The sequence below is a fragment of the Rhinatrema bivittatum genome, chromosome 4 (assembly GCF_901001135.1).
Source record: "Rhinatrema bivittatum chromosome 4, aRhiBiv1.1, whole genome shotgun sequence".
Taxonomy (NCBI): Eukaryota; Metazoa; Chordata; class Amphibia; order Gymnophiona; family Rhinatrematidae; genus Rhinatrema; species Rhinatrema bivittatum.
In genome coordinates this window covers 260,697,492-260,722,334 of record NC_042618.1, presented here as the reverse complement: position 1 = coordinate 260,722,334, position 24,843 = coordinate 260,697,492, and the positions used below count along the sequence as shown (strand labels likewise).

General features: G+C 45.1%; 1 protein-coding gene across 7 annotated transcripts in view; it reads left to right on the top strand.

Moving 5' to 3' along the window:
* ARHGAP8 (Rho GTPase activating protein 8) overlaps window positions 1–24,843 on the top strand; it is a 347,233-nt gene that overhangs the window by 204,036 nt on the left and 118,354 nt on the right. For all 7 annotated transcript variants that reach the window (XM_029600083.1, XM_029600080.1, XM_029600084.1 and 4 more), the window contains one exon: window positions 15,684–15,757. In XM_029600083.1, coding sequence (XP_029455943.1) covers window positions 15,684–15,757 — 74 coding nt within the window. The remainder of the gene's footprint in view (window positions 1–15,683; window positions 15,758–24,843) is intronic.

The window sequence follows — 24,843 nt, the reverse complement described above, 5'->3', positions numbered from 1 at the left end:
GGATGATTTTAATGATAGGTTACAAATTTTAACTAATGGATCAGAAATTTCATTTTTGAGTTCCTTCAGTACCCTAGGATGCATACCATCCGGTCCAGGTGATTTGCTACTCTTTAGTTTGTCAATCTGGCCTACTACATCTTCCAGGATCACAGTGATTTCATTCAGTTCATCTGACTCATCACACCTGAAAACCATCTCCAGAACTGGTATCTCCCCAACATCCTCATTAGTAAACACGGAAGCAAATAATTCATTTAGTCTTTCTGCAATGGCCTTTTCCCTAAGAGCCCCTTTAACCCCTCGGTCATCTAATGGTCCAACCGACTCCCTCACAGGTTTCATGCTTCAGATATATTTTAAAAAGTTTTTATTATGAGTTTTTGCCTCTAGGGCCAACTTCATTTCAAATTCTCTCTTCGCCAATGTTTTACACTTAACTTGACAATGCTTATGTTTTATCCTATTTTCTTCAGATGGATCCTTCCAATTTTTGAAGGATTTTTTTTTGGCTAAAATAGCCTCTTTCACCTCACCTTTTAACCATGACTGTAATCGTTTTGCCTTCCTTCCACCTTTCTTAATGTGTGGAATACATCTGGACTGTGCATCTAGGATTGTATTTTTAAACAATGTCCATGCCTGTTGAACACTTTTAACCTTTGCAGCTGTACCTTTCAGTTTTTTTCTATTTTCCTCATTTTATCAAAGTTTCCCTTTTGAAAGTTTAGTGTTAGCACTGCAGATTTACTTATTGTCCCCTTTCCAGTTATTAGTTTAAATTTGATCATGTTATGATCACTGTTGCCAAGTGGCCCCACTACCGTTACCTCTCTCTCCAAATCCCGCGTTCCACTAAGAATTAAATCTAAAATAGCTCCCTCTCTTGTTGGTTCCTGAGCCAATTGCTCCATGAAGCAGTCATTTACTACATCCAGGAACTTTATGTCTCTAGCAAGTCCTGATGTTACATTTACCCAGTCAATATTGAGGTAATTGAAATCTCCCATTCCCTGTACGTACCAGGATCAGTCCAGATGGTGGGTTATATCCCCCGTCCAGCAGATGGCGTCAGACAAAAATCTCGAGGAGGGGGAGGTCCTATATAACCTCCCTGCCCTTACCTCAGACCTCAGTATCGTCTGACTCCAGCAGATGTGAGCAGGGGACGGTTTGTCCCCAGCACCTGAGTTTAGGTTTTCTAGGCTCACTGGAGGGATAAAAAAAATAAATAAAATAAAGTAAAAGAGAGAATTTAGCAGTTTGCAGGGAAGGAGCCACTCGCCTCCAGGGAGCAGGGTTCTTGCTGACAGGTCTGTTTCCTCAGCTTGTTTTCCTCCCCTCTCCTGCCCTCGTCTTTGCTGCCGGGTTGTGGGGGTTTGTACCCCCTACCCTTCCCCTGTTACTTGTAATTTCCGTTGCTTTTGTTCCATGTAAACCGAGGTGATGTTTCGACTAACATCGGTATAGAAGACTTGTTGTTTTTTCCTTTGCAGCTTGTTGTTGTTGGTTCCCCCGGACCACGCTGGATCCTTTGGGATGCACGCTAGTGGTGCTAGCCGCCAACCGCTGGGAGGTCTGTTTTCCCCGGCGGCTCTTTCCGGTCGGTGGGGGGAGGGCGTAGATCCGTGAGGGCCTGCCCAGAGGGACCGCGAGGCTTGGAGCCAGGTCTTTTCGCCGCATACCTCCCCCCCCCCCCCCCCCCCCCCCCGGCGTCTGGGGATGCCGAGAGCTCCTTGCTCCGCCTGCGGTCGGCAGGGGAGCCGGCTCTCGCGGGAGGGACTCTGCACCAGCTGTCTGCCGGCCGAAGATGGCAGTTCGCTCCTGGGGGATGGTGCAGACACCCGCGGGAGGACTGTGTGGCGCGTAAACGGCAGGCCCCGTTCCCGCTGAGTGCGGAAACGGCGGCCATTTTGCTTTCGGAGGATGAGGCCAGTGGCTTGGAGCAGGACCCTGGGGACAACAGGAGCCTCCCCAGGCCCCATCCTCTCGTTCGCATCACTGGAACCGGTCCTTTCGAGGGTGCAGGCCAGGCAAGGAGGGCCGGGGTTCGGGTCCCTCCTCGAAGACAACTCAATGACGCCAGGCGGGCCCATGATCCGACCCCACGGATAGGGGGCCGGATTGCTCTATTCTACAAAGAGTGGCTCCGTATCACGACGGATCAGTGGGTCCTGGATATTCTAAGGCACGGCTATGTGTTGGATTTTGCCCGAGTGACCAGGGACAGGTTCCTGTTTTCTCCTTGCGGCTCTCTGCTCAAGAAAAGGGCCATTTGCCAGACACTCAAGCGCCTTCGGGCATTGGGGGCGATAGTTCCGGTTCCCGCCTCCGAACTGGGCCGAGGACATTACTCCATCTATTTCGTGGTGCCGAAGAAGGAGGGCTTTTTCCGACCCATTCTGGATCTCAAGACGGTAAACAAGTCCCTCCGGATCCCACGTTTCCGCATGGAAACCCTCCGGTCGGTGCTGGCTGCGGTCCACCCAGGGGAATTCCTCGCTTCATAGGACCTCACGGAAGCGTACCTCCATATTCCGATTCATCGGGATTGCCAGCGCTATCTTCGCTTCAAGATCCTGGGGCAGAATTTTCAGTTCCGAGCACTTCCCTTCAGCCTGGCGACAGCTCCACGTGTGTTTACCAAGATCATGGTGGTGGTGGCAGCGGACCTTTGCAGGGAAGGGATCCAGGTCCACCCGTACCTGGACGACTGGCTCATTCGGGCGAAATATCTGGCCCAGGCCCTCCAGGCGGTGGAACGTGTAGTGCAACGCTTGTGGTCCCTGGGGTGGATAATCAACTTCGGCAAGAGCAACCTTACGCCATCAAAGTCGCTGGATTTTCTGGGCGCGCACTTCGACACAAAGGCGGGCAAGGTGTTCCTTCAGCCAGAGCGAGCCCAGGCACTGCGGGGGCAGGTTCTTCGCTTCGCATCGCTCCCGGGACCCAAGGCATGGGATTACTTGCAAGTCCTGGGAACCATGGCTTCCACAATCGACCTGGTTCCGTGGACCTTTGCGCATCTCCGTCCCCTCCAGTGGTCCCTGTTGTGCCGGTGGAGTCCGGTCTCTCGGGACTTCCAAGCAGTGCTCCCGATCCCGGCGCCGGCTCGCCTCATTCTCAGCTGGTGGCTGAATCCTCACAGGGTGTGTCACAGGGTGTGTCACTGGAGATGCCGGAGTGGATAGTGGATACCACGGACGCCAGCCTGGCAGGCTGGGGGGCGGTTTATGGATCCAGCTCCATACAAGGCCGTTGGACGGCAGCTCAGGCGCGGTGGCCCATCAATCGCTTGGAGACCAGAGCGGTCCGTTTAGCCCTGAAGGGTTTTCTTCATCTGGTTCATCATCGGGCGGTCAGGATACTCTCGGACAACGCAACCACGGTAACCTACATCAATCGCCAGGGGGGTACAAGGAGCCGACACGTCGCATGGGAAGCAGGCAAGCTGATGCAGTGGGCGGAGATCCACTTGCTCCGCCTGACGGCCTCGCACATTGCAGGCGGGGACAACGTACAGGTAGACTTCCTCAGCCATCAGCACCTCGACCCGGGAGAGTGGGAGCTCTCCAAGGAAGCATTGAGTCTAATCGTGAACCACTGGGGGACTCCACACATGGATCTCATGGCCACAGCGGCGAAGGCGCTACGCTTCTTCAGCCGGAGAAGGGACCACGGCGCGGAAGGGGTCAATGCTCTGGTTCTCCCATGGCCCAGCCAGGTCCTCTTCTACGTTTTCCCTCCATGGCCCCTAGTGGGAAAGGTGATTTGGAGGATCGAGTCTCATCAGGGCCCGGTAATTCTGGTGGCGCCGGAGTGGCCCAGGTGCCCGTGGTTTGGGGACCTGCTCAACCTGGTGGTGGAAGGCCCGGTACGTCTCGGGCACCTCCCACATCTCCTTCGACAAGGTCCCATATTTTTCGAGGAGGCAGATCGCTTCTGTCTTGCGGCTTGGCTTTTGAGAGGCATAAGTTGAGATGTCGAGGTTACCCGGAGCCGGTGATTACGACCCTCTTGCGGCTCACAAGACGTCCATCTCCGTTACGTATGTAAGGGTTTGGAAGGTGTTTGAGAATTGGTGCAATTTGCGGTCCATCCAACCGGCGCGCGCCTCTGTGGCGCAGATACTTTCGTTCCTTCAGGGCGGCCTGGACTTGGGACTCGCGTATAACTCCATCAGGGTCCAGGTGGCGGCTTTGGGGGCCCTACTCCACGACGGGAATGATTCGCTGCTTTCCTCTCATCCGGATATTATGCAATTTCTCAAGGGGGTGCGGTATTTGAAGCCGCCATCTAGGCCACCTTGTCCTTCTTGGAGCTCAACCTGGTCCTCTGGGCCCTCGGGGGTCCACCCTTCGAGCCCCTTCAAGGGGCCACCCTCAAGAACCTCACCTTCAAGACTGTTTTTCTGGTAGCAATCAGCTCGGCGCACCGCGTCTCTGAGCTCCAAGCATTATCATGCCGGGAGCCATACTTACGCTTTATGGAGGAGGGGGTCTCCTTACGCACGGTGCCCTCCTTCTTACCTAAGGTAGTCTCGGCCTTTCATCTTGATCAGTCGGTCGAGCTACCTTCATTTTCCTCTTCCGACTCCAGAGATCTTCGCAAGCTCGATGTCCGACGCTGTTTGCAATATCTGGAGACCACCAATGGTTTTCGGCTCTCGGATCATTTGTTTGTCCTCTGGTCGGGTCCTAGGAAGGGTCGCATGGTTTCCAAGGCCACCATAGCACGTTGGCTGAAGGGAGCGATCGCCTCCGCCTATATTGAAGCCTGTCGACCTCCTCCGTTGGGAGTCAAGGTGCACTCCCTCCATTCGCAATCCACTTCCTGGGCAGAGAGTACGTCTGTTTCCCTGCAGGAAATCTGCAGGGCAGCCACCTGGAAGTCGCCTCACACGTTCTTGAAGCACTACCGCCTGGATGTTCGGGCGCCATCCCCGGGTTCCTTCGGGGATAGTGTCATTCGAGCAGGGCTGTCTTTGGCCCACCCATAGGAGGGAAGCTTTGGTACATCCCACCGTCTGGACTGATCCTGGTGCGTACAGGGAAAAGAAAATTATTCCTCACCTGCTAATTTTCGTTCCTGTAGTACCATGGATCAGTCCAGATGACCCGCTCTGTGCACCAAAGTGGGGGGCTGTTCGGGGGTCCGCCTCTGCTCATCTGTACTCTCGGATACTCCGGTGGTCCTCCTGGGGATTCAGGGCTGTTCTGTGTTCCCCAGTCCTGTTGGCAAATCCCCCTGGGGGGGGGGGGCCTTGTTTCGGGGACCTCCTATCTATGTTGTTCTTCCTCTACATTGAGAATGATTAGATGATTGATCCCTCCGCCTCTTCTCCTATTAGCTTTGCTAGGCTAGGTACTGAGGTCTGAGGTAAGGGCAGGGAGGTTATATAGGACCTCCCCCTCCTCAAGTTTTTTGTCTGACTCCATCTGCTGGACGGGGGACATAACCCACCATCTAGACTGATCCTTGGTACTACAGGAACGAAAATTAGCAGGTGAGGAATAATTTTCTTTTATTATTGCACTGCCAAATTGGTTAGCTTCCATGATTTCTCTTAGCATTTCATCATCTGTCTGACCATTTTGTCCAGGTGGACGGTAGTAGGCATGTGAATCGTTTTTTGACGATTTAAAATATCGTCCGATATATTTTAAATTGTCAAAAATCGTTAGGGCCACAATACAATACCAATTCCCCCGATTTATCGTCAAAAAATCATAAATCGGGGGAAGGGGGAGGGCAGGAAAACCGGCACACTAAAACCCCCTAAAACCCACCCCCGACCCTTTAAATTAAATCCCCCACCCTCCCGAACCCCCCCCCCCAAATGCCTTAAATTACCTGGGGGTCCAGCGGCACACTAAAACACCCTAAAACCCACCCCCGGCACACTAAAACCCCCTAAAACCCACCCCGACCTTTTAAATTAAATCCCCCACCCCAAATGCCTTAAATTACCTGGGGGTCCGTAGCGGCTGTCCGTAGCTTAAATTACCCCCGGGTCCGTAGCTAAATCGGGGGAAGGGGGAGAGCAGGAAATCCGGCACACTAAATCGTGGTGTCTTCAGCCGGCGCCATTTTGCAAAATGGCCACCGCAAAATGGCGGCGGCCATAGACCAATACGATTCGACGCAGGAGGTCATTCCGGACCCCCGCTGGACTTTTGGCAAGTCTTGTGGGGGTCAGGAGGCCCCCCCAAGCTGGCCAAAAGTTCCTGGGGGTCCAGCGGGGGCCCTGGAGCGATCTCCTGCCGCGAATCGTTTCCGTACGGAAAATGGCGCCGGCAGGAGATCGACTGCAGGAGGAACGACCTCCTGCAGTCGATATATCGGGGGTCCCCAAAAATGAAAGGAAAACCCCACAAAATTTACGTGTGGTTTTCTTATTTTGGGGGGGGGGGGGGAGAAAGGGCACATAGAAAAAAAAACCCAAACCCACCCAACCCTTTAGATCTAATTATTTACAATCCCCCACCTTCCCAAGCCCCCCAAAACTTTCCTAAAGTACCTGGTGGTCCAGCGGGGGTCCCAGAAGTGATCTCCCACTCTCGGGCCGTCGGCTGCCACTAATTAAAATGGCGCCAATGGCCCTTTGCCCTTACCATGTGACAGGGGCTATGAGAGCCATTGGCCGGCCCCTGTCACATGGTAGGAGCAGCTGACGGCCCGAGAGCGGGAGATCGCTCCCAGGACCCCCCACTGGACCACCAGGTACTTTAGGAAAGTTTTTTGGGGGTTGGGAGGGTGGGGGATTGTAAATAATTAGATTTAAAGGGTCGGGGTGGGGATTTTTTTTTTTCAGCTCGGTATAGCCGAAAACAAAATCCGTCCAGACCATGGGAAACGGAATTTCCCATGGGTCCATGATCCTGAAACCGGAACCGATTCCGGCACCCAATTCACATCTCTAGAAAATATAATGTGGTTAAACCATGTAACATAACACATGCATGACATCCAAAAGGGCACAAATATGGCAGGTCTCTATATAACAAGTATATGACAATATTCTATTATGTAGAACTGTCATTCTAGAATGAAAGCATATGGTAAAAATTAATACAAGTAATAAGAACATAAGAGATTGCCAAGTTGGGCATTCCAAGAAATTAGCAAGTAGCACATTTAAGACTAATCGGAGAAAATTCTTTTTCAATCAACGCACAATTAAGCTCTGGAATTTGTTGCCAGAGGACGTGGTTAGTGCAGTTAGTGTTGCTGGGTTCAAAAAAGGTTTAGATAAGTTCTTGCAGGAGAAGTCCATTAACTGCTATTAATCAAGTTTACTTACCTAGTAGCCACTGCTATTACCGTAATTGCATCAGTAGCATGGGATCTTCTTGGTATTTGTGTACTTGCCAGGTTCTTTTGGCCTGGTTTGGCCTCTGTTGGAAACAGGATGCTGGGCTTGATGGACCCTTGGTCTGACCCAGCATAGCAATTTCTTATGTTCTTAATAGTGTGGGCACCTTTTTCTGTAGCAACTTATGAACCCTGTTCCCCTCTAATGTCCTCAATCACAATTCCAAGGTATGCATGCCACTCTTTGGGTCCTTAAAGATTGGGTTAACCCAGATAGGAGGAACAATCCGATGGTTGTTTTGCAGTGTAAGGTGGTTCACAGTGTATCCTGGCTCATCTGTCCCCACGTTTCCTCTGTTGAGGTGGGTAGCAGCCCAAGGCATCCAGTCCCAGAAAGCCAGGGTTTATACTGCCTGTTCTGTACAGGAGGGCAGTCTTGTAACTGGATGCAAGTGTAATTCAATAAGTCTGCACTCCACATAGGTAGGGGCCATCTGAACTGTGAAGATACAAAGGAATGAGAGAACAAAGAAAAAAAACCCCACATTCCTATCCCCCTTGTAATGAAGGGTGTTTTGTTCCTGGATTTAGCTTGGATGTGAAACTGATGGTTTACTTAACTTTTTAGTCTTGTAGCCTGCAGATCGCTCTAGCTATCCTGGGGCTAGGGATTTGCTGTCAAAATCTTTCCTCTCAGGCTGCAGTCTCTCTCCTCTTTTTTTTCCTCCACAGCTCTAGCCTCTGTCTCCTCCCTTCAGCTCTTTCACAGATATCTCCAAACATGCCAATACCTTTCTCCTCAGCTAGATCTGTCTTTCAAGGACCCATAAAGTTCCACCCAGCCAGGGCGAGAGAGAAATTGTGCCTTTTTTTCTGGCTGCAGGTTACAAAACCTTGCTTCCTGAATCAGTCAGAGATCTGACTTGCTGAATTCAGTCTGGTGTCAGCTTCACTACAACAGTCTGAATGAGGAGAGAGGGGGAAATCTCTCTCTCGAAGTTTAATCCTTTAATTCCTGGGGCTAAGGAGATAGTAACTGAGGGGCCGATGCAAAAAAAAAAAGCAGAAAGCGGGTGTTGAAAAGTCAGCGCCCACTTTCTTAACGTGGCATGGCGCCTGCAAGGAGGGCGCCATGCTATATGCAAATTAGGGGGTCATGCTAGCAAGAAGGCGCTAGGGTCGCTTGTATGCCCCTAGCACTTCCTTGCTAACACGAACCCACGGTGACTGCCGGTTACAAAAACCGACGCCGGAAAACTTGCCATCGGGTCCATTTTCATTACTGGTAGGCGGCCGGTTATGAAAACCGACGCCGAGTTTACCGGCGTCGGTCTTCATAACTCTGCGGTCTGCCAAGCAATTTTTAATTATTTTTTGTTTGGTTTTTTTTTACTTAAGTACAGAAAATCATTTTTTTCTGCTTTTCTGTACTTCTTTTACTTGCGCTCAGCTATTAACGCCTGCTCCAGGCAGGCGTTAATACCTGAGAGCTAAATGTGCGCCTGAGATGCACACTTTTTTTTTAATGAGGAGTGAATGAGTAATAGGCTCATTCACATGTATTTGCATGTGATGAGCGCTATCGCATTCACTCCGCGTCGGACGCGTGTTAAATTGGCGCTAATTCTCCTATTGCATTAAGGGGTGGATTAGTTCCTATTTAACCCGCATCCGACTGCGAGTTATACAGTGCCCTTGGCTGAGTGCACTATATTGCATCGTCCCCTATGGCAGTAACAAGTCTTTATCTTCACTCAGATAGTTCCCTTCAGTTTACTGTGTCCTTTGCTTACAGCAGTGGACTGCCAGCAGATTGTGAGTGCATTCCTTTACCAAACCCATGAGGCTTGGTGTAGCAGTCTAGTAGTAATCGTTGTCCATATGCTGCTCAGTTCCCTCACCAATATAAACTCATAGGTCAAGGACCCGAATTATTTATTTATTTAAACATTTTTATATACCAAACATATTGTATGCATTTCACGTTGGTTTACAGATAAATTGGGGACAAACCATTATAACTTTGTCCCAAAAAACATGTGGACTGTTGTAGAATAAGAAAAAAAAACATTATTATAAATAAAGTTTAAAATAAAATTAAAAAATGTTAAGTTTAAAAATTAAAAATACACCGAATAATGCCCATTGGAATTGCTAAGTTCTCATAAAAAGTTCTATACTATGCATTACAAAATAATAAAATACATTATTAATTATTTATTTATTTATTTATTTAAAATCTTTTCTATACCGTCGCTAAGTTATAAACCATCGCAACGGTTTACATGTAGGCACATATTTAATGTAGGTAAAAGTGTACTATAGTACGTTCTAACAGGTGCCGTCAAAGGTTCGGTTACAATATATCATTAGACAAAATAATTTTTAGAGAAGTGAGTCATGACCGAGTATATTGAAAGTACTTTTACGGGTAAATTTATCATACATAGTGTTATCAATATGCTAGTTGTGATGTGGGGTTCCTAGACTACTCTACTGTATTGTCCTAATTACTGTGTGTCGGTGCTTATCTGCTTATTCCTGAGTAATTTCTATTCTCCTGTCTCCTTGTAAAATGCCTGTTTAAAAAGCCATGTTTTTAAACTTTTCTTAAATGCCTTGAGATCACTTTGTATTCTGATCTCTGGAGGCATTGTGTTCCAAATTGTGGGTCCTGCTAATGATAAGGCCCTTTCTCTCACTTGGGTTAGTCTTGCTGTTTTAACTGAAGGGATGGTTAGGAGTGCTTTATTTGCTGATCGAAGATTTCTGTGTGGGATGTGTACCCATAATGCTGTGTTTAGCCAGTCTGATTTCTCATCATGAATTAGTTTATGGATCGTACATAGGGTTTTGTATTTAATTCTGTGTTCAATCGGTAACCAATGTAGTTCCGCTACGGTTTCGGTTATGTGGTCCCTCCTCCTTTTTCCAGTTAGTATTCTAGCTGCTGTGTTCTGAAGTATTTGAAGTGGTCTTAAAGTAGTATTTGGTAGTCCTAGCAGCAGGGCATTACAGTAATCTGTGCTGGAGAAAATTAAAATTATTATTAATAAAATACCATAACTAATGGTAATATAATTTGAGAAACTAAAATTATTCAATTTTAGAAAAGTTTATATAAATCAGAATTCCATGGGGGAGTCACTAAAAAGGATATTGGTTGGCTTGTTGTAGGCCTGCTCAAACAACCATGTTTTTAGCTGTTTCTTAAATGGTTGTATACTAGCCTCTAAACGAATGTTGAGTGGGAGAGAATTCCAGAGTTTTGGCCCAGCCAAAGAAAGAGCCCTTTCCCTGACTGCATTTAAATGTGCTGATTTTGCTGATGGAACTGTGAGTAATGCCTTGCCCAGAGACCTTAAGTTATGTGAAGGAGTGTGAATGAAGGGATGCATTTAGCCATTCTGTATTATCACCACAAATTATTTTGTGGATGAGAATCAAACATTTGTACTGAACTCTGGCATGTATGGGCAATCAATGAAGGTCCATCAATATGGGAGTGATATGGTCAAATTGCTGGAATTAGTCAACAGGCGTGCAGCAGCATTTTGCAAAAGCTGCAAAGGATGGATAGTTGATGAAGGAAGGCCCAAAAGAAGGGCATTGCAGTAATCAATCTTAGGGGGTCATTTATCAAAATGTGATAAGGTGTTTTTGCATGCGTTAAGGGCTTATTGAATGTGAAAAGCCCTGTTAACGAGAGAGAGAGAGAGAGAGAGAGAGAGAGAGAGAGAGAGAGAGAGAGAGAGAGAGAGAGAGAGAGAGAGAGAGACTGGCCTTAATGTCATGGCCCATAGGTAGGTATTTGTATCCCTATGGTAGGCCCACCTAGTAACTCGAGGTGGGGTTTAGGTAAGAGTGTAGGGGGTTAGGGGCCACTTTGACATTCTAAGTGACACCTACGAACAGAACAGTGGTCTCTTGTGAAGATTTGCTGGGCTTCGGAGTGAGGAAACTCACTCCAAGATGAGATTTGGGCAATGTTCTCTCAACCTAGCTTGATGTTACCCAGGTAGAGAGTCCCTCAAGCTAGGTTGAGAGAACATTGCCCAAATCTCATCTTGGAGTGAGTTGAAGGAAATACAACTGGTCTGGCACTTATCGCAGAATCTGAAAATAGTATCGCAATTTGTGCTAACTTAGCTCTTTGCGCAAATTGTGATAAATGCTATATTAGCATAAAACACGCCCCTTTTGCTATCGCATGTGGTACTTACCGCATTTTGATAAATCCAGGCCTTAGACAGTAAAAGAGCTTGGAGAACTGTTCGAAAGTCGTTACTGTGCAAAGGGGTTTCAATTTCCTTAAAGTTTGCAATTTGTAAAAGCCATCTTTAACTGTGGCTTTTATAAAAGCCTCTAAATTAAGTTCACTATGGAATATAGCACCAAGGTCCCTGACTTCCTGCTTGATATTGTAGGGAGGCAGGATTAAGCTGAGGTTTAAGATGAGTTTTAAGGGAGGCAGGTTTAAGGCAGGTTTAAGCTACACACATCATCCAGACCCATCAGAGAAGCCTACAGAGGTTCCCTGCTCATCCCCCCTACCAAATCCACACATCATCTACAACTCAGAAACCGGGCCTTTTCCATGGTGGGCCCCTCTCTCTGGAATACATTACCACCTGATCTCAGACTAGAGCCATGCTTATTAACATTCAGAAAAAGGCTTAAGACTTAGCTATTTAAACAAGCCTTTCCCGAGTCTAATATCCATTAACAGACCATTGCTGCACAATGTAAATACTGCTCATTGTAAATAATTTACTTCTGTATAATTTCTTTAATTATTGTCTCCTTGCTCTACCAGTTCTAGCAACCCTGTTATATTGTAACTTTATTGTTTCTTATGCACTTGTTATATGTACGAAGTTACTGCACCCCCTGTTATCTGTAAACCGGCATGATATGATTGTATCATGAATGCCGGTATAAAAAAAGCTCTAAATAATAATAATGTCCAAGGAAATTTTCTCTGTAACTTTATTACAAATATAAAGAATCTCAGTTTTAGAATCATTTAACGAGAGTGACATATGAGTGAGTAGTTGTTTTATAGTATTGAAATAAATTTCCCAAAGTTTCAATGTGCTGTGTAATGAGTCTTTAATTGGTAGGAGAATCTGGACATCGTCAGCGAATATGTAATGAACTAGTCCTAAGCCAGCTAGAAGTCTACACAATGGGGCCATATAGATATTAAGCAAAGTGGGAGATAGGGATGAACCCTGTAGTACCCCTGAAGTTAGCATGACAGTTTCAGATTCTACTGTACCTATTTTTACCCTAAAAGATCTATTTAAAAAGTAGGACTTAAACCAAGCGAGGGTGACTTCTTTAAGACCTATTTCTTGAAGTCTGGAGATCATGGAGTCGTGATTTATAGTGTCGAAGGCCGCCGAGATATCCAATAAGATTAGGAGATAGGAATTTCCATAATCAAGGCCTCTCAGCATAATATCTGAGAGAGATGTTAAGAGTTTCTGTGTTGTGTGATTTTCGAAACCCATATTGGGTTGGAAAAAGCAAGTGATGGTTCTCCAGATAGTCCATTAATTGTTTATTGATGACCTTTTCTAGAAGTTTTGCTAGGAAAGGAAGGGTGGATATTGGTCGGAAATTAGCAAAATTATCAGGATCTAAATTAGGTTTCTTTATTATGGGCTTAACCACCGCACATTTAAGGGCATCGGGGAAAAAGCCTTCTTCAAGGGACACGTTAATATCAGCTAATGGCTGGGCTACTATATCTGGTACTGATTGAAGCAGTTTAATGGGTATGCTGTCTTGGGGGTGTGCTGCCGGATTCATCTTCTTAAGAAGATTGGCTATTTCTAGAGAGAAAACCATGTCAAAAGTTGACCAACTAATAGAAGGGTTCAAAGGAAGTGAAATAACCTGTTTGGTTGAAAAAACTAGCTTATTTAGAACGGAAAGGATCTTGTCAATAAAGTAACTGGCAAATTTGGTAGTTTTAAATTGTAGATTGTCAAAAGGTTCAGAAGAACTTTTAGACTTGATAAGATCTGAAACATAAGAAAATAAGATTTTTGGGTTAAATAGAAATTTGTGAATTTTATCTGCATAAGTCACGTTTAGCTATATTTATTTTATTTATTTATTTATTTGTCAAGTTTTATATACCGTCATTCGGTGCAGCCATCACAACGGTTTACAAGATTCAAACAGAATACAGATTTATGGCGGAACTGTACTTCTGAAGGGCTGTTCTATATTGAGATAGAGCAAAGAATTGCGATGTTTACGCCAGGATCTGTCTAGGCATCTTAAGGCCTGTTTGAGAGTTTTTAATTGAGCCGTAAAGCATGGAGCTTTGTTAGTCCCATGGGGGGTAATCCTTTTCTTGACAGTGGGACAAAGATTTTTTGATAGTTCAGATGTAATTGATTCCCAAGAATTGGCGGCTGTTAATATGGTAGAAGAGTCTTAGTAAGGGCTTTTGGAAGGGCGGTGATAAGATCTTCTATTTTACAAGGTTTTTTAAATTCAATTTCCAGTGTTGAAGAGACACGTTCTATGGGCAGAATGTTAAATAACAGAGTAGATGTAATTTGATGATGATCTGACCAGGGCACTGGGAGACTGTTTGGAAATATTTTTATATCGAAGGCTTCATTTATAAACACCAAGTCTAAAGAGTGGCCGGCTTTATGATTAGCTGTTTTAACAATTTGCATGAAGCCTAATGCTTCTAGACTAGATAACACTATCTCGCATGTGACTGATAAAGAGAGGACGTCCATGTGTAAATTAAAATCTCCAAAAATGATGGTGGGGATGTTAGGATCAGAAGTAGTGGACAGCAGTTCAGTTAAGGGGGAATAATTAAGTTCTAAAAGACCTGGTGGGGTATAAACTAAATAAATTTGGAGAAATTTGTATTTGAAAAATGCTATCTCGTATTGTGGGGTAATGCTAATTATCAGTTGCGTTAAATGTAAGTTCTTGTGAGCTAATAACATTAGTCCACTGCCTCTTTTCTTAGAAGGTCTGGGAATAGAAAAAACATCATATAAAGAGTTGGGTAATTGATTAACTAACACAGAGTCTGTAGATTTAAGCCAAGTCTCCGTAATATCACAAATGTCCAGTTTACAATCATTTAAATGATCCAATAGAACGGGAATCTTTTTAGTAAGAGACTGGGTATTAAATAGTGAAAGCGACAGGACAGTTAAGGCCATTAAGCTGACCTTAGAGGTGATTCGAACTGGAATGAGAGTTCGTTCTTGCATAGATAAAGGTCTCCACTTTCTGTATGGGTTCTTCCAGTGAGGGGTAACTCTGCGTTGAATTTGAAATTCCTCCATATTGAGAAAAAGTTTAAAGTAATTACAGGTTGAGACGTAAAGAAAACTGAACCTTAATCTGAAAATAAGTGCTGTGAAAAAGTGGAAAGACACCCAGGGGAGGTACAAAGGGGGAGCACTAAGGGGAGATCCCCTTTAGTGTGCCCCTTTGGCGTGCGGCGCGACCGAGTCAGTGTCTTAATTTAAAGTGCCCCCGCACCCGATGATGACGATGATGAATTATAGTACCCTGCCACAGTTACATCTATGTAAAGTCATTTCCTGCTAATTAATTTCTGCTAATTATACGAGTATATGCAAAATTCAGTGCAAATATTTGTCCTGAATTTTGTCCTCCTTTTGACATACTGATTCTCCTTTTTGAAGGTGAGTGTCTTCCTTTTTGGGTACTCTGAGTTGGCCACCCTAGTTTGTACTCTGTAGCGATAGAGGTATTATGACATGCTCCATTACTTTCCTAATAATTTGTAACACTCTGTTTGCATTTTTGACCGCCTCCACTGTTATGCAGGCCAAAAATGCTTTCCTCCTTCCTGTTTACCCACCCAGTTGCTAGCAGGTGTGTGTGTCTGTTGTGCAGGCCAGAAATATTTTTTTCCATTATCTCCACCTATTCTGTTGTCAGTAGGTCTGTGTTTGAATGTATGGTAGAGAGGGGCAATTTGGGGTGGAGGGAGGTGGGTGTTTTGGAGGCATGGCCTCAATTAGATTTTTCAAAAAAGCCTGTGTTTGGAGAAACAGTCTGAGGAGTTGACCTTCTTAACCTTGTCTAGCTGATATATTAGTATGCAGAACCCATCCACCTACACTCAGAGATGATTCCAGATTTGGAAGCGCAAGAAAGTAATGCTGCTTATTTTTGCAAGAAAAAAAGGATTCTGACTTTTGCTATGGAAAGTTAATTAGAAATTAAAAGAGAAATATATAGAATAAAATCCTCCTGATATGTTCCCAGTTGCTGCCTCTGTGCTTTAAGCTTTGTCTTAATTTTATTCTGCAAAATGTGTGATATCTGCTATTTTTTGCCAACAGCCTCAAAAACAAAAATAAAGGAGAACTGATCCCACCAGTGATGAAGCACACAGTGTCCTACCTGAAAGAAAAAGGTAACACCTGTTATATCTTTTATTCAAGGAAGTCGTGACATGCGGCTTTTTATTTACATTGGTCTCATTAAGGATATTTCATCAATAGGTAACTAATGCAAGGCAAGTAAATCAGGCCCATGATGCACTGCCAGCTCATTACTGATGAAATGTAACATGCAATGAATTGGCCATTAATTGTTTTATGTTCCTGGTGATGCATTACTAGTGCACTGAGCACAAAGTTTAATGAAGACAGTACTATAACTGAGGGAGGCTTTGTGTATGCCAGTGCATCATTTTATAAGAAAGAGTGACTGTGATGATTGCTTTCTCTCTTATTGGTATGTTACCCCCTATGGTATTGCTTTTTTGAGGCAAGACATTATTTTTGTAGCCATGGAATAACTACTTGCCTCCCTTAGAAAGAAAGATTATATGTATTATATGCCAGACATTGTCAGCATCCACAGGCCGAATGATGAAGAGGATGAATGTCTTGTTGAACATGAGTGTGAGGTCTGCAGCACAGCAGGGACCAACTCTATAAGACAGACTGCAGGGAACTAGCATATTGCCACAAATCCAATTGTCACCTAAGATAGGAGTTTGTGAACACAGCATGCTGTAACTTCAAGGTTATTTCCCTCTTGAATTTCTTTCTCTTTTCACATGTAAAACTACAGATACATTCATGCTATCATGTTGATGCATTTTGTTACATAAAAGTCAATGAATATGTTGATAGAATATCAATAATTTCTTCAGTTGAACTTGTAAAATGCTAATGCATAATGGTAAAATTTATTGTAATATTTCTAAGAACATAGCAAAACAAAGGCAGAATGCCTATTTCTCAGTTTTATTAATGGCAATAATATAGAGGAATGCATACTGTTCAGTTCCATGTAGAAAGAATATATTCTCTGTATCTATAGGTGAAGAACCTTTATCAATGATGTTTGTTACAGTGTGAGATAACTTGCATATTGACTTTGCCTAATGTAATATATGATAATATAGGTAGCAATGGCTTCCCATCCATTCCTTGGTCTCCTCTCCCTTCCCCCAAAACACAATTGAGAATTAAGAGGTTAATTTTCAAATGTATTTCTATGCATAGAAACTAGATTTAATAAAATTGCCTGCCTTATTTGAAGGTAAACCTATGCACGTTTGTCATGTTTACATATAAGTTTACCCAGCCTGTGCAGAAGTGTTCCAGAGGACTGGGTTAGGGCGGAGTTTTCACTTGCACACAGGGACGGTAACTTACAAATCAGCACACAGGCAGCTCTTTGGCCAGTAAGTGTTGGTGCATGCCCGGATATGCAGCCATTTTATATCTTGCACACACACACACATTTACACGTTATAAAATAGCCTGGCTGCACACATATGTGCACCCAATTTTAAGTGGGCGGGTGCTTATGCGCATAAATCCCACTTCTACCATGTAAGTCAGGGAAGTTTTTAAGGGGCTCATGTCTGCGGCATTGCCAATTTCTCCAGTTTGTCCACCAGTTTACTAGTTAACAGCTAGGTTCTCCAAACCCCCTTAGCTTGATAGCCTGCACGCCTCCTAGTTATCTCAGACTCTTTAAACCCCTGAGAAATGGCTATTTCTTTTTATTTTTTTACTTTACATCATGTCCCCAGCAGAAGTAAACTTATGCGGCAGAGGATTTGGGTGTTTGCCCAGATGCATAAGTATCTACATGGATGTCTTTTGGCCGTGCCTCGAAACTTCCATGTCCTGCCCAGACCACTCCCATACCCCACCCCTTTTTGAGATGTGGGTGTAGGAGATACGTGCACATCTGGTTGACTTTTAAAAGTCTGTGGGCATGCCAAGCCTGACTTGTGCATGTATCTCCCGATTTTGGCGCATACCGGGCTTTTAAAATTCACCTCATAATTTTTTATTTTACAAAATGTGCACATAAGTTTCCACAGGAACTTTTAATCCTCTAAATAGTAGGAATTGTGGATATTTTTGGTGAGATGATGTTCAAAGTTAATGGACGTGCATACATTCCCTTTGAAATTTAGTTTAACTTATGCATGTATTTACCACATAAGTTACCTACAGTGTTATGCAATTACACTCCCTGTAAGTTTTAAAAACTTTAGCTTGCCGTACTGTATCAGATTTACATTTATTATAGTCATACAAATAGTACCCCTAGCCATGCATTGTCCCAATGTCCTGGCTGCTTGCTGTGGATAAGCTGGGCAGCCTTTCACTTTTGCTGCCTCTGTGAAGATGGCTAGATTGGCTCCAACTGGCACTTCAGTATTTGTATATTTATTTATTTAACAGCTTTTCTATACCGACATTAGAATGCACATCATATCTGTTTACATCTCAACAGTAGGTGGAAAATACAATGAACAGGGGTGGGAGAGGGACAATAGTTGAAACTCGAGGGCAGGAGGCTCTAAGGGGAGCCTGAAAATTAAACTAGAGAAGTAACAATAACTCGAGAGGTAACATATTTACATATTTACATGATGCAAATTACTTGGAGCGAGTCAAAGATAACAGAGAAGCAGGAGAAGCAGGTGAGAGAGGTACGTGGAGTTAGTCTGGAAATACCTGGTGGAAGAGCCAATTCTTTATTTTTTTTCCTGAATTTAGTATGGCAAGGCTCCAGGCGGAGGTTTGTGGGTAGGGCATTCCAGTGAGTTGGGCCAGCAATTGAGAGAGCACGGTCCCTTGTTGCTGTGAGTCGGGCCTTCTTGAGGGGTGGGACTTGTAGGGTGCCTTTGAGATTTGCTCTAGTGGGGCAGGTGGATTGTGTGGATTGGAGCGGTTTGCTGAGCCAAGAGGAATTATTTATGTGGATGGATTTGTGTATGATAGTAAGAGTTTTGAATAGAATGCATGATAGGATGGGGAGCCAGTGGAGGTCTTTGAGGATGAGGGTTATGTGGTCTGATTTGCATGCGTTCATGATTATCCTTGCAGTGGCATTCTGTAGTAATTGGAGGGGTTTGATGGTGGAGTAGGGAAGGCCAAGGTACAAGGAATTGCAGTAATCCAGCTTGGATGATAGGGTGGATTGGATGACGGTTCTGAGATTGTGTGTGTGGAGGAGTGGCTTGAGCTTTTTTATAACATTGAGCTTGTAAAAGCCTTCTTTTAGGATGGAGTTAATGTGTTTTTTTAGGTTTAGATGTGGATTAATTAGAACGCCTAGGTTTCGTACAGGAGGCTGTGAAGTGAGGGAGGTGGCTGTAGGGTCGTTGGGAGGAGAGAACTTAAGGGCTTGGTGGTTGTGGATGAGGAGAAGCTCAGTTTTTGAGGAATTGAGGGCAAGTTGTAGGGAGGTGAGTAGTGAGCTTATGGATACAAGGCATTTCTCCCAGAAAATTAGTGTTGTACATAATGATTCACGGATAGGGATGATGATTTGTACATCATCTGCATAGATGTAGAAATTGAGGCCAAGGTCAGGTAGATGATGGCAGAGGGGCAGGAGGTAGATGTTGAAAAGGGTGGATGATATGGAGGAACCTTGGGGCGCTCCTTGGGTGAGGGCGAAGTGTGTGGATTCTGAGTTGCCAAGTTTAACGGAGAAATGTCTGTTAGCCAAGTAGGATTTGAACTAGAGTAGGGCTATGCCAGAGATACCGATGTCAGTCAAGCGGGAAATGAGGAGGTTGTGGCTAATCGTATCAAAGGCTGCAGAGATGTCAAGGAAGGCAATGAGAAAGCTATGACCGTGGTATATTGTACCTACTTTATATCTGGTACAATGTTGGTGCCATAAATCAAGGATCGGGATTTCAAAATGAAACTCCTGTGTATTGTCTGAGGGCACTATCCCCGCCCTAAATCTTTGTAGCCTGAGTAAAAGTATCTACACTGTGAAATAGCAGAGAGGGAGGCCGATTTTTCTGCCCATGATTTTACCTGGGTAACTGCTTAGTTGCCCCAGGTAAAGTCTTTTGATAATTGCCTTCCCTAGAAACAAGATACCTAAAGTAAAAGTACCTGAATATAATGGGCCGGATTTTAAGAGGTACGCGCGGGCGTATATTTGTGCGCGCAACCCGGCACGAACAAATGTACCCCCGATTTTATAACTTGCGTGCGAGTCGCGCATGTTATAAAATCCAGGGTCAGCGCGCGCAAGGGGATGCACGATTGTGCAACTTCCGTGCACCGAGCCATGCAGCCTTCCTCTGTTCCCTCCAAGGCTGCTCTGAAATCCGTGCAGCCTTGGAGGGAACTTTCCTTCCGCCCCCCCCGCCCCCCCCCCCCACCTTCCCCTACCTAACCCGCCCCCCAACCCTACCTAAATTCCCCCCACCTTTGTTTTGTTATTTATGCCTGCCTCCGCCGGCCGAGTGCCGGCGCACGATCCCCGGGCCCAGCGGCAGTGGAGAGGCTTCTGGCCATGCCCATGTCCTGCCCCGGACCACCCCGCCCATTCCCCGCCCATTTTTTCAAGTCCGGGACTTACACGCATCCTGGGGCTTGCGCGCATTGCTGGGCCTATGCAAAATAGGCCTGGCGCGCGTAACCCCCCCTACGCGTGTAAATCCACCTGGATTTACACGCTTAGGCTTTGAAAATCTGCCCCAATGTACTTTGAAGTGCCTGAAAAGAGGAATATAAATCTAACTTAAATAAAGGTACAATAGTAGAGACAAATGCGGCTTTTGCTTTACAATAAAGGAGATAAGCAGCAAACCTGGCAGATTTTTACTTCCCACAAACTAAGCAAGTTTTCTCTAATTGCAGTTTCTATGGAATTAGCTAGTTATGATTCCTTGTGTAACTCCAGTCTGCCCTCTGGTCAAATGCAGGGGCTTACTTCGGCATTCAAGGGCAAGTGGTGCATCCAGGCTCCCAGGGTCCTTTCCTGACTGGGTGGGGGGAGGGGAGCGAGCACAGAAGAACAAATCTTTCAGGTCCCTTAAGCTTATGGAATATTGCACCTCCCAACAAAAAACAGTCTGGCATTGTTCCAAAAATAAATCCTTTTACTGGGTCTTGTGATGAAATGGAGTTTTTGGCAAATAGTACATCTCTATCTGGTGCAAACAGAAAGCCAAAGTTAAAATGGGTGCACAGTCCAAAAGTCACAGTCAGTACAAATCTACACATGCTAGGGGTTTCTTCAGCAAATCACTCCCTAGCACAAGGCACTTTTTGGAGAAGGACCCTTCCTGGGTTTTCCTTTTGTTGGTGTGTGACTTGCTTGATGTAGATGAGTTCTTTCGAGCAGAAACAGTTCTCTTGCATAAAAGCAGATGAAGAAAAGCAGAGTTATTCAGTAACTCTCTAGATTTTCTCCTTGAAGCTTGGTCCTCCTTGTGACGCCCAACAGAAAAATCTGCTTCTTAAGACATTCTAGGTAACTTTTTTAGAGAGATCAGACTAACTCTTTATTCACCAATTTCTACCTCTAGGTCTTCTCAGTGTCAAGATCTTCTTGGACCTTAATGTAATCCTACTCCTGGGTGTCTGAGTGCTTCTCCCTTGAGTTTCAGCACACTCCTAGGATATAATGGAAGGGATTTGAGCCAAAGTGGGCTCATGAGGTTTATAGAAACACTCCTTGGAAGATATCTACCTCTACAGTCCTACTCTTCAGCATTATACATCCAGTGTCTGTGAAGACTCTGACATACAGAATATAGTAAAGAACACATTGGTGACCTTCTTACACGTGCAGTCTAGGAATTATTTTATTATTAAACTATGTCTATGAAGCCCTAAAGATCCCCTCATCAGCCATGCAAAACACATGGGCTTTGAAAAATCAAATCCTCTAAACATATGGGTGTCGATATTCAATCTAGGCACCTAAAAAGGAGTTAGTACCTAGATATACATTAATTAAATTTCCCCCTGTTGCGCACCTACATTTAGATGCCCAAAAATTGAGGAGGTCAGGGCAGGGAAAGTAAGTTGGCTACTCAATGCTGATTTCCAGTGCTAGGTGTTTAACCTAAGTACCTACCTTTAGAAAAAGAAATAGCAGGCATAGATTTTAGAGATGTGCTTCGTTTTTTTCTACCGGGTCGTTTTTTGACTCGGATACTTCGTGGTAAAATTTAGGTTTTCTCATTTAGTTTTTTTGAAAAACGAAACGAGGAAACCCGAAACCGGGCCAAAAAACGAAGCGGGAAACGAAGCTAAAAAAAAACCCACCCCAAGCATTTAAAATCATTTTCGTACATACATACAAACTCCCCCCACCATCCCGATCCCTCCCCAAGACTTACAAACATCCCTGGTGGCCCAGCGGGGTCCCAGGTGCTATTTGTTCCTCCGTGCCCATGTGCCCCATTTCCAGCCTTGCTCAAAATGGTGCCGAATAGCCTCTGAACTACCATGTCACAGGGGCTACCCGCGCCATTGGTCAGCCCCTGTCACATGGCCATCGGCGCCATCTTGTGCTCCTACCATGTGACAGGAGCTGACCAATGGCGCCGGTAGCCCCTGTGACATAGTATGGGCAAAGGCTATCGGCACCATTTTGATTACTGGCAGCTGACAATGAAATCGCTCCCGGACCCCCGCTGGACCCCCAGGGATTATTGGCAAGCCTTGGGGGGGCCTTGGGGGTCCAGCGGGGGTCCAGGAGCGATTTCGTTGTCGGCTGCCAGTAATCAAAATGGCACCGATAGCCTTTGCCCATACTATGTCACAGGGGCTTTCAGCGCCATTGGTCGGTTCTCCTACCATGTGACAGGGGCTGACCAATGGTGCCGGTAGCCCCTGTGACATAGTAGTTCAGAGGCTATTTGGCACCATTTTGAGCAAGGCTGGCAATGGTGCACATGGGCACGGAGGAACAAATGTACCCAGGACCCCTCTGGACCACCAGGGATGTTCGTAAGTCTTGGGGAGGGATCGGGATGGGGGGGGGGGGGGTTGTATTATAGTTAATCTAAATGTTTGGGGTGGTTTGGGGTGGTTTTTAATTTTAAAAAAAAATGTGCCCCTCTCCCCATGCAAACCCGAAAAATGAAATTTCCCCAAAGTTCGGGGAAAATCCTTTTCGGGTTTCGGGGCCCCCAAACCACTACGAATTAGGCAATTTCGTTGTAATTGGCTAATTTGTGATAAACGACTGCACATCTCTAATAGATTTAGATGCTAAATTATGACAAATTTTCAACTAAAACTTAACATCCTATCTATGGCTCAAAGTTTGTCAAATTTTAGGAACCTAAGGCATCCAGTCGAATGCTCAGCTTCTTTTGAAAATCAGGCTCATAGAAGTGATTTTGGGGTAGCAAATATATTTCTGTAAATATTAAATCACACTGTGCATTAAGGAGGTAATTTTGTAAGAGCCCACATAAATTTATGGATTAATTCACACACATTATATCAATTTTCAAAGCAAACTTACTTAACCAAATTCACTTTGCAAATTATCCCAGCCAAACTTCCTGCACATGTTGCAAAAGCAAATTTATGCAGGGAGTTTGTCTGATAATATTTATGCATATACTTTACAAAATTTAAAAGTATGCACATAAAGCCAAATCCCACCCAAACTCCACCCACTGGAATGCCTCACCATTTTGCATTAAAAGTTTATGCACATATCAATTAGGCAATTTTCATTGTTTTATCCACAGAAGTTCCCTTGAGGGTAATTTTCAAACAGTCCACATAGTGGTAAGGTCTATATGTAAATTGAATAGACAGATTATATATACATACATACATACATAACTTTGAAATCACCTGGGTAATTTGCTGAGTACAAACACACATTCACTCGTAAAACGTTATGCGTCCTCTTCAGAGCACATTTTCTATATAAATAAAAATGTTAAATAGTTTGGACAAAATCACTAATCTCAGAAACCACTGAACCAATTGCTTTCAAATTTGGACACAACCTTCATTTCGCATACAGGAAGGTTCTACTGTACTTACATTAAAGATATGTCACACCTGTGACAGGTAAAATAGGTTTAAAAATCTTTTCCAGAAAACAGCGACATCTGCTGGACGTAAGCGCCATCTGTTACACCTTACACTAACACACGCTACACTAATCATTTCGCCAGTCCAGGTCCACGTTTCACTTCCATTTTAACACATTCGAGCACTTTTTTTGCCGGAAGATAACTATTTCCTTTACAGATAAAATACACCCACCACCTTCCTCATGCCCCCGACACACATGCCAAATTGATTTACTTCCCATGGCCTCCCAACACACACAAAACCACCCTCCTCATACCTCCCACACGCATGCCAAATTTATTTACTTCCCAGGCCCTCACAACACACACAAAACCTGACAGAAGTCTGGGAGGCTCCAGCGGGGGGGGGGCAGGACCGGTCCAGGACACATCTCCTGCACTACGGCCGTCGGCTGCCAGCAATCAACATGGCGCCGACGGCCCTTTCCCTTACTATGCCACTCAGGGACACCAATGGCGGCAGTAGCCCATGTGACATAGTAAGGGCGAGGGCCCCTTGGCGCCATTTTCAGGACTGGCAGCTGGCGGACTTTTGCCCTTACTATGTCAGAGGACCTACCGCTGCCATTGCTCCACCCCACTTACATAGTAAGGGCAAAGGGCCGTCGGAACTCGTTTCAGTGCTCGCAGCCGACAGACCAAAGCCAATACATCGCTCCCGGACCGCTCCTGAATGCCTGCTCCCACCGACTGACATTTTTATCAGGTCTCGGGGGGTCTGGAGGGTGGGGGGTGGTAATGAATTTATTGCGAACATCTTGGGGAGGGGTCATGAAGGGGGGGCAGGTTTCATTCATTCAGCAACTCTGGGGGGAGGCAGGGGGTGGGCTACTGTTTTTCGTGGGGCTGGGGGAAAGGGGGCAGGAGAGTGTGGGGTGGTTAGTTTAAGAGAACTTTTCTCATAGGGTTGTTTTTTGGGGGAAGGGGGAGGTTCACACACAAATACATACACTAAACTTGCACAATCTCGGGAACGCACCAAAATGGCCCTCCCCAGACCACAAAACAAATTTGGAAGTGCAAATTTGGTTAGGCACTCCCGTATTTGGCTACATAACGCGCACAGATGCCCAGGGGCAGACCACATGAGCACCAACAATTTTAATTTCCCAGGTCTTGGGAGGGGGCAGGAGAGTGGG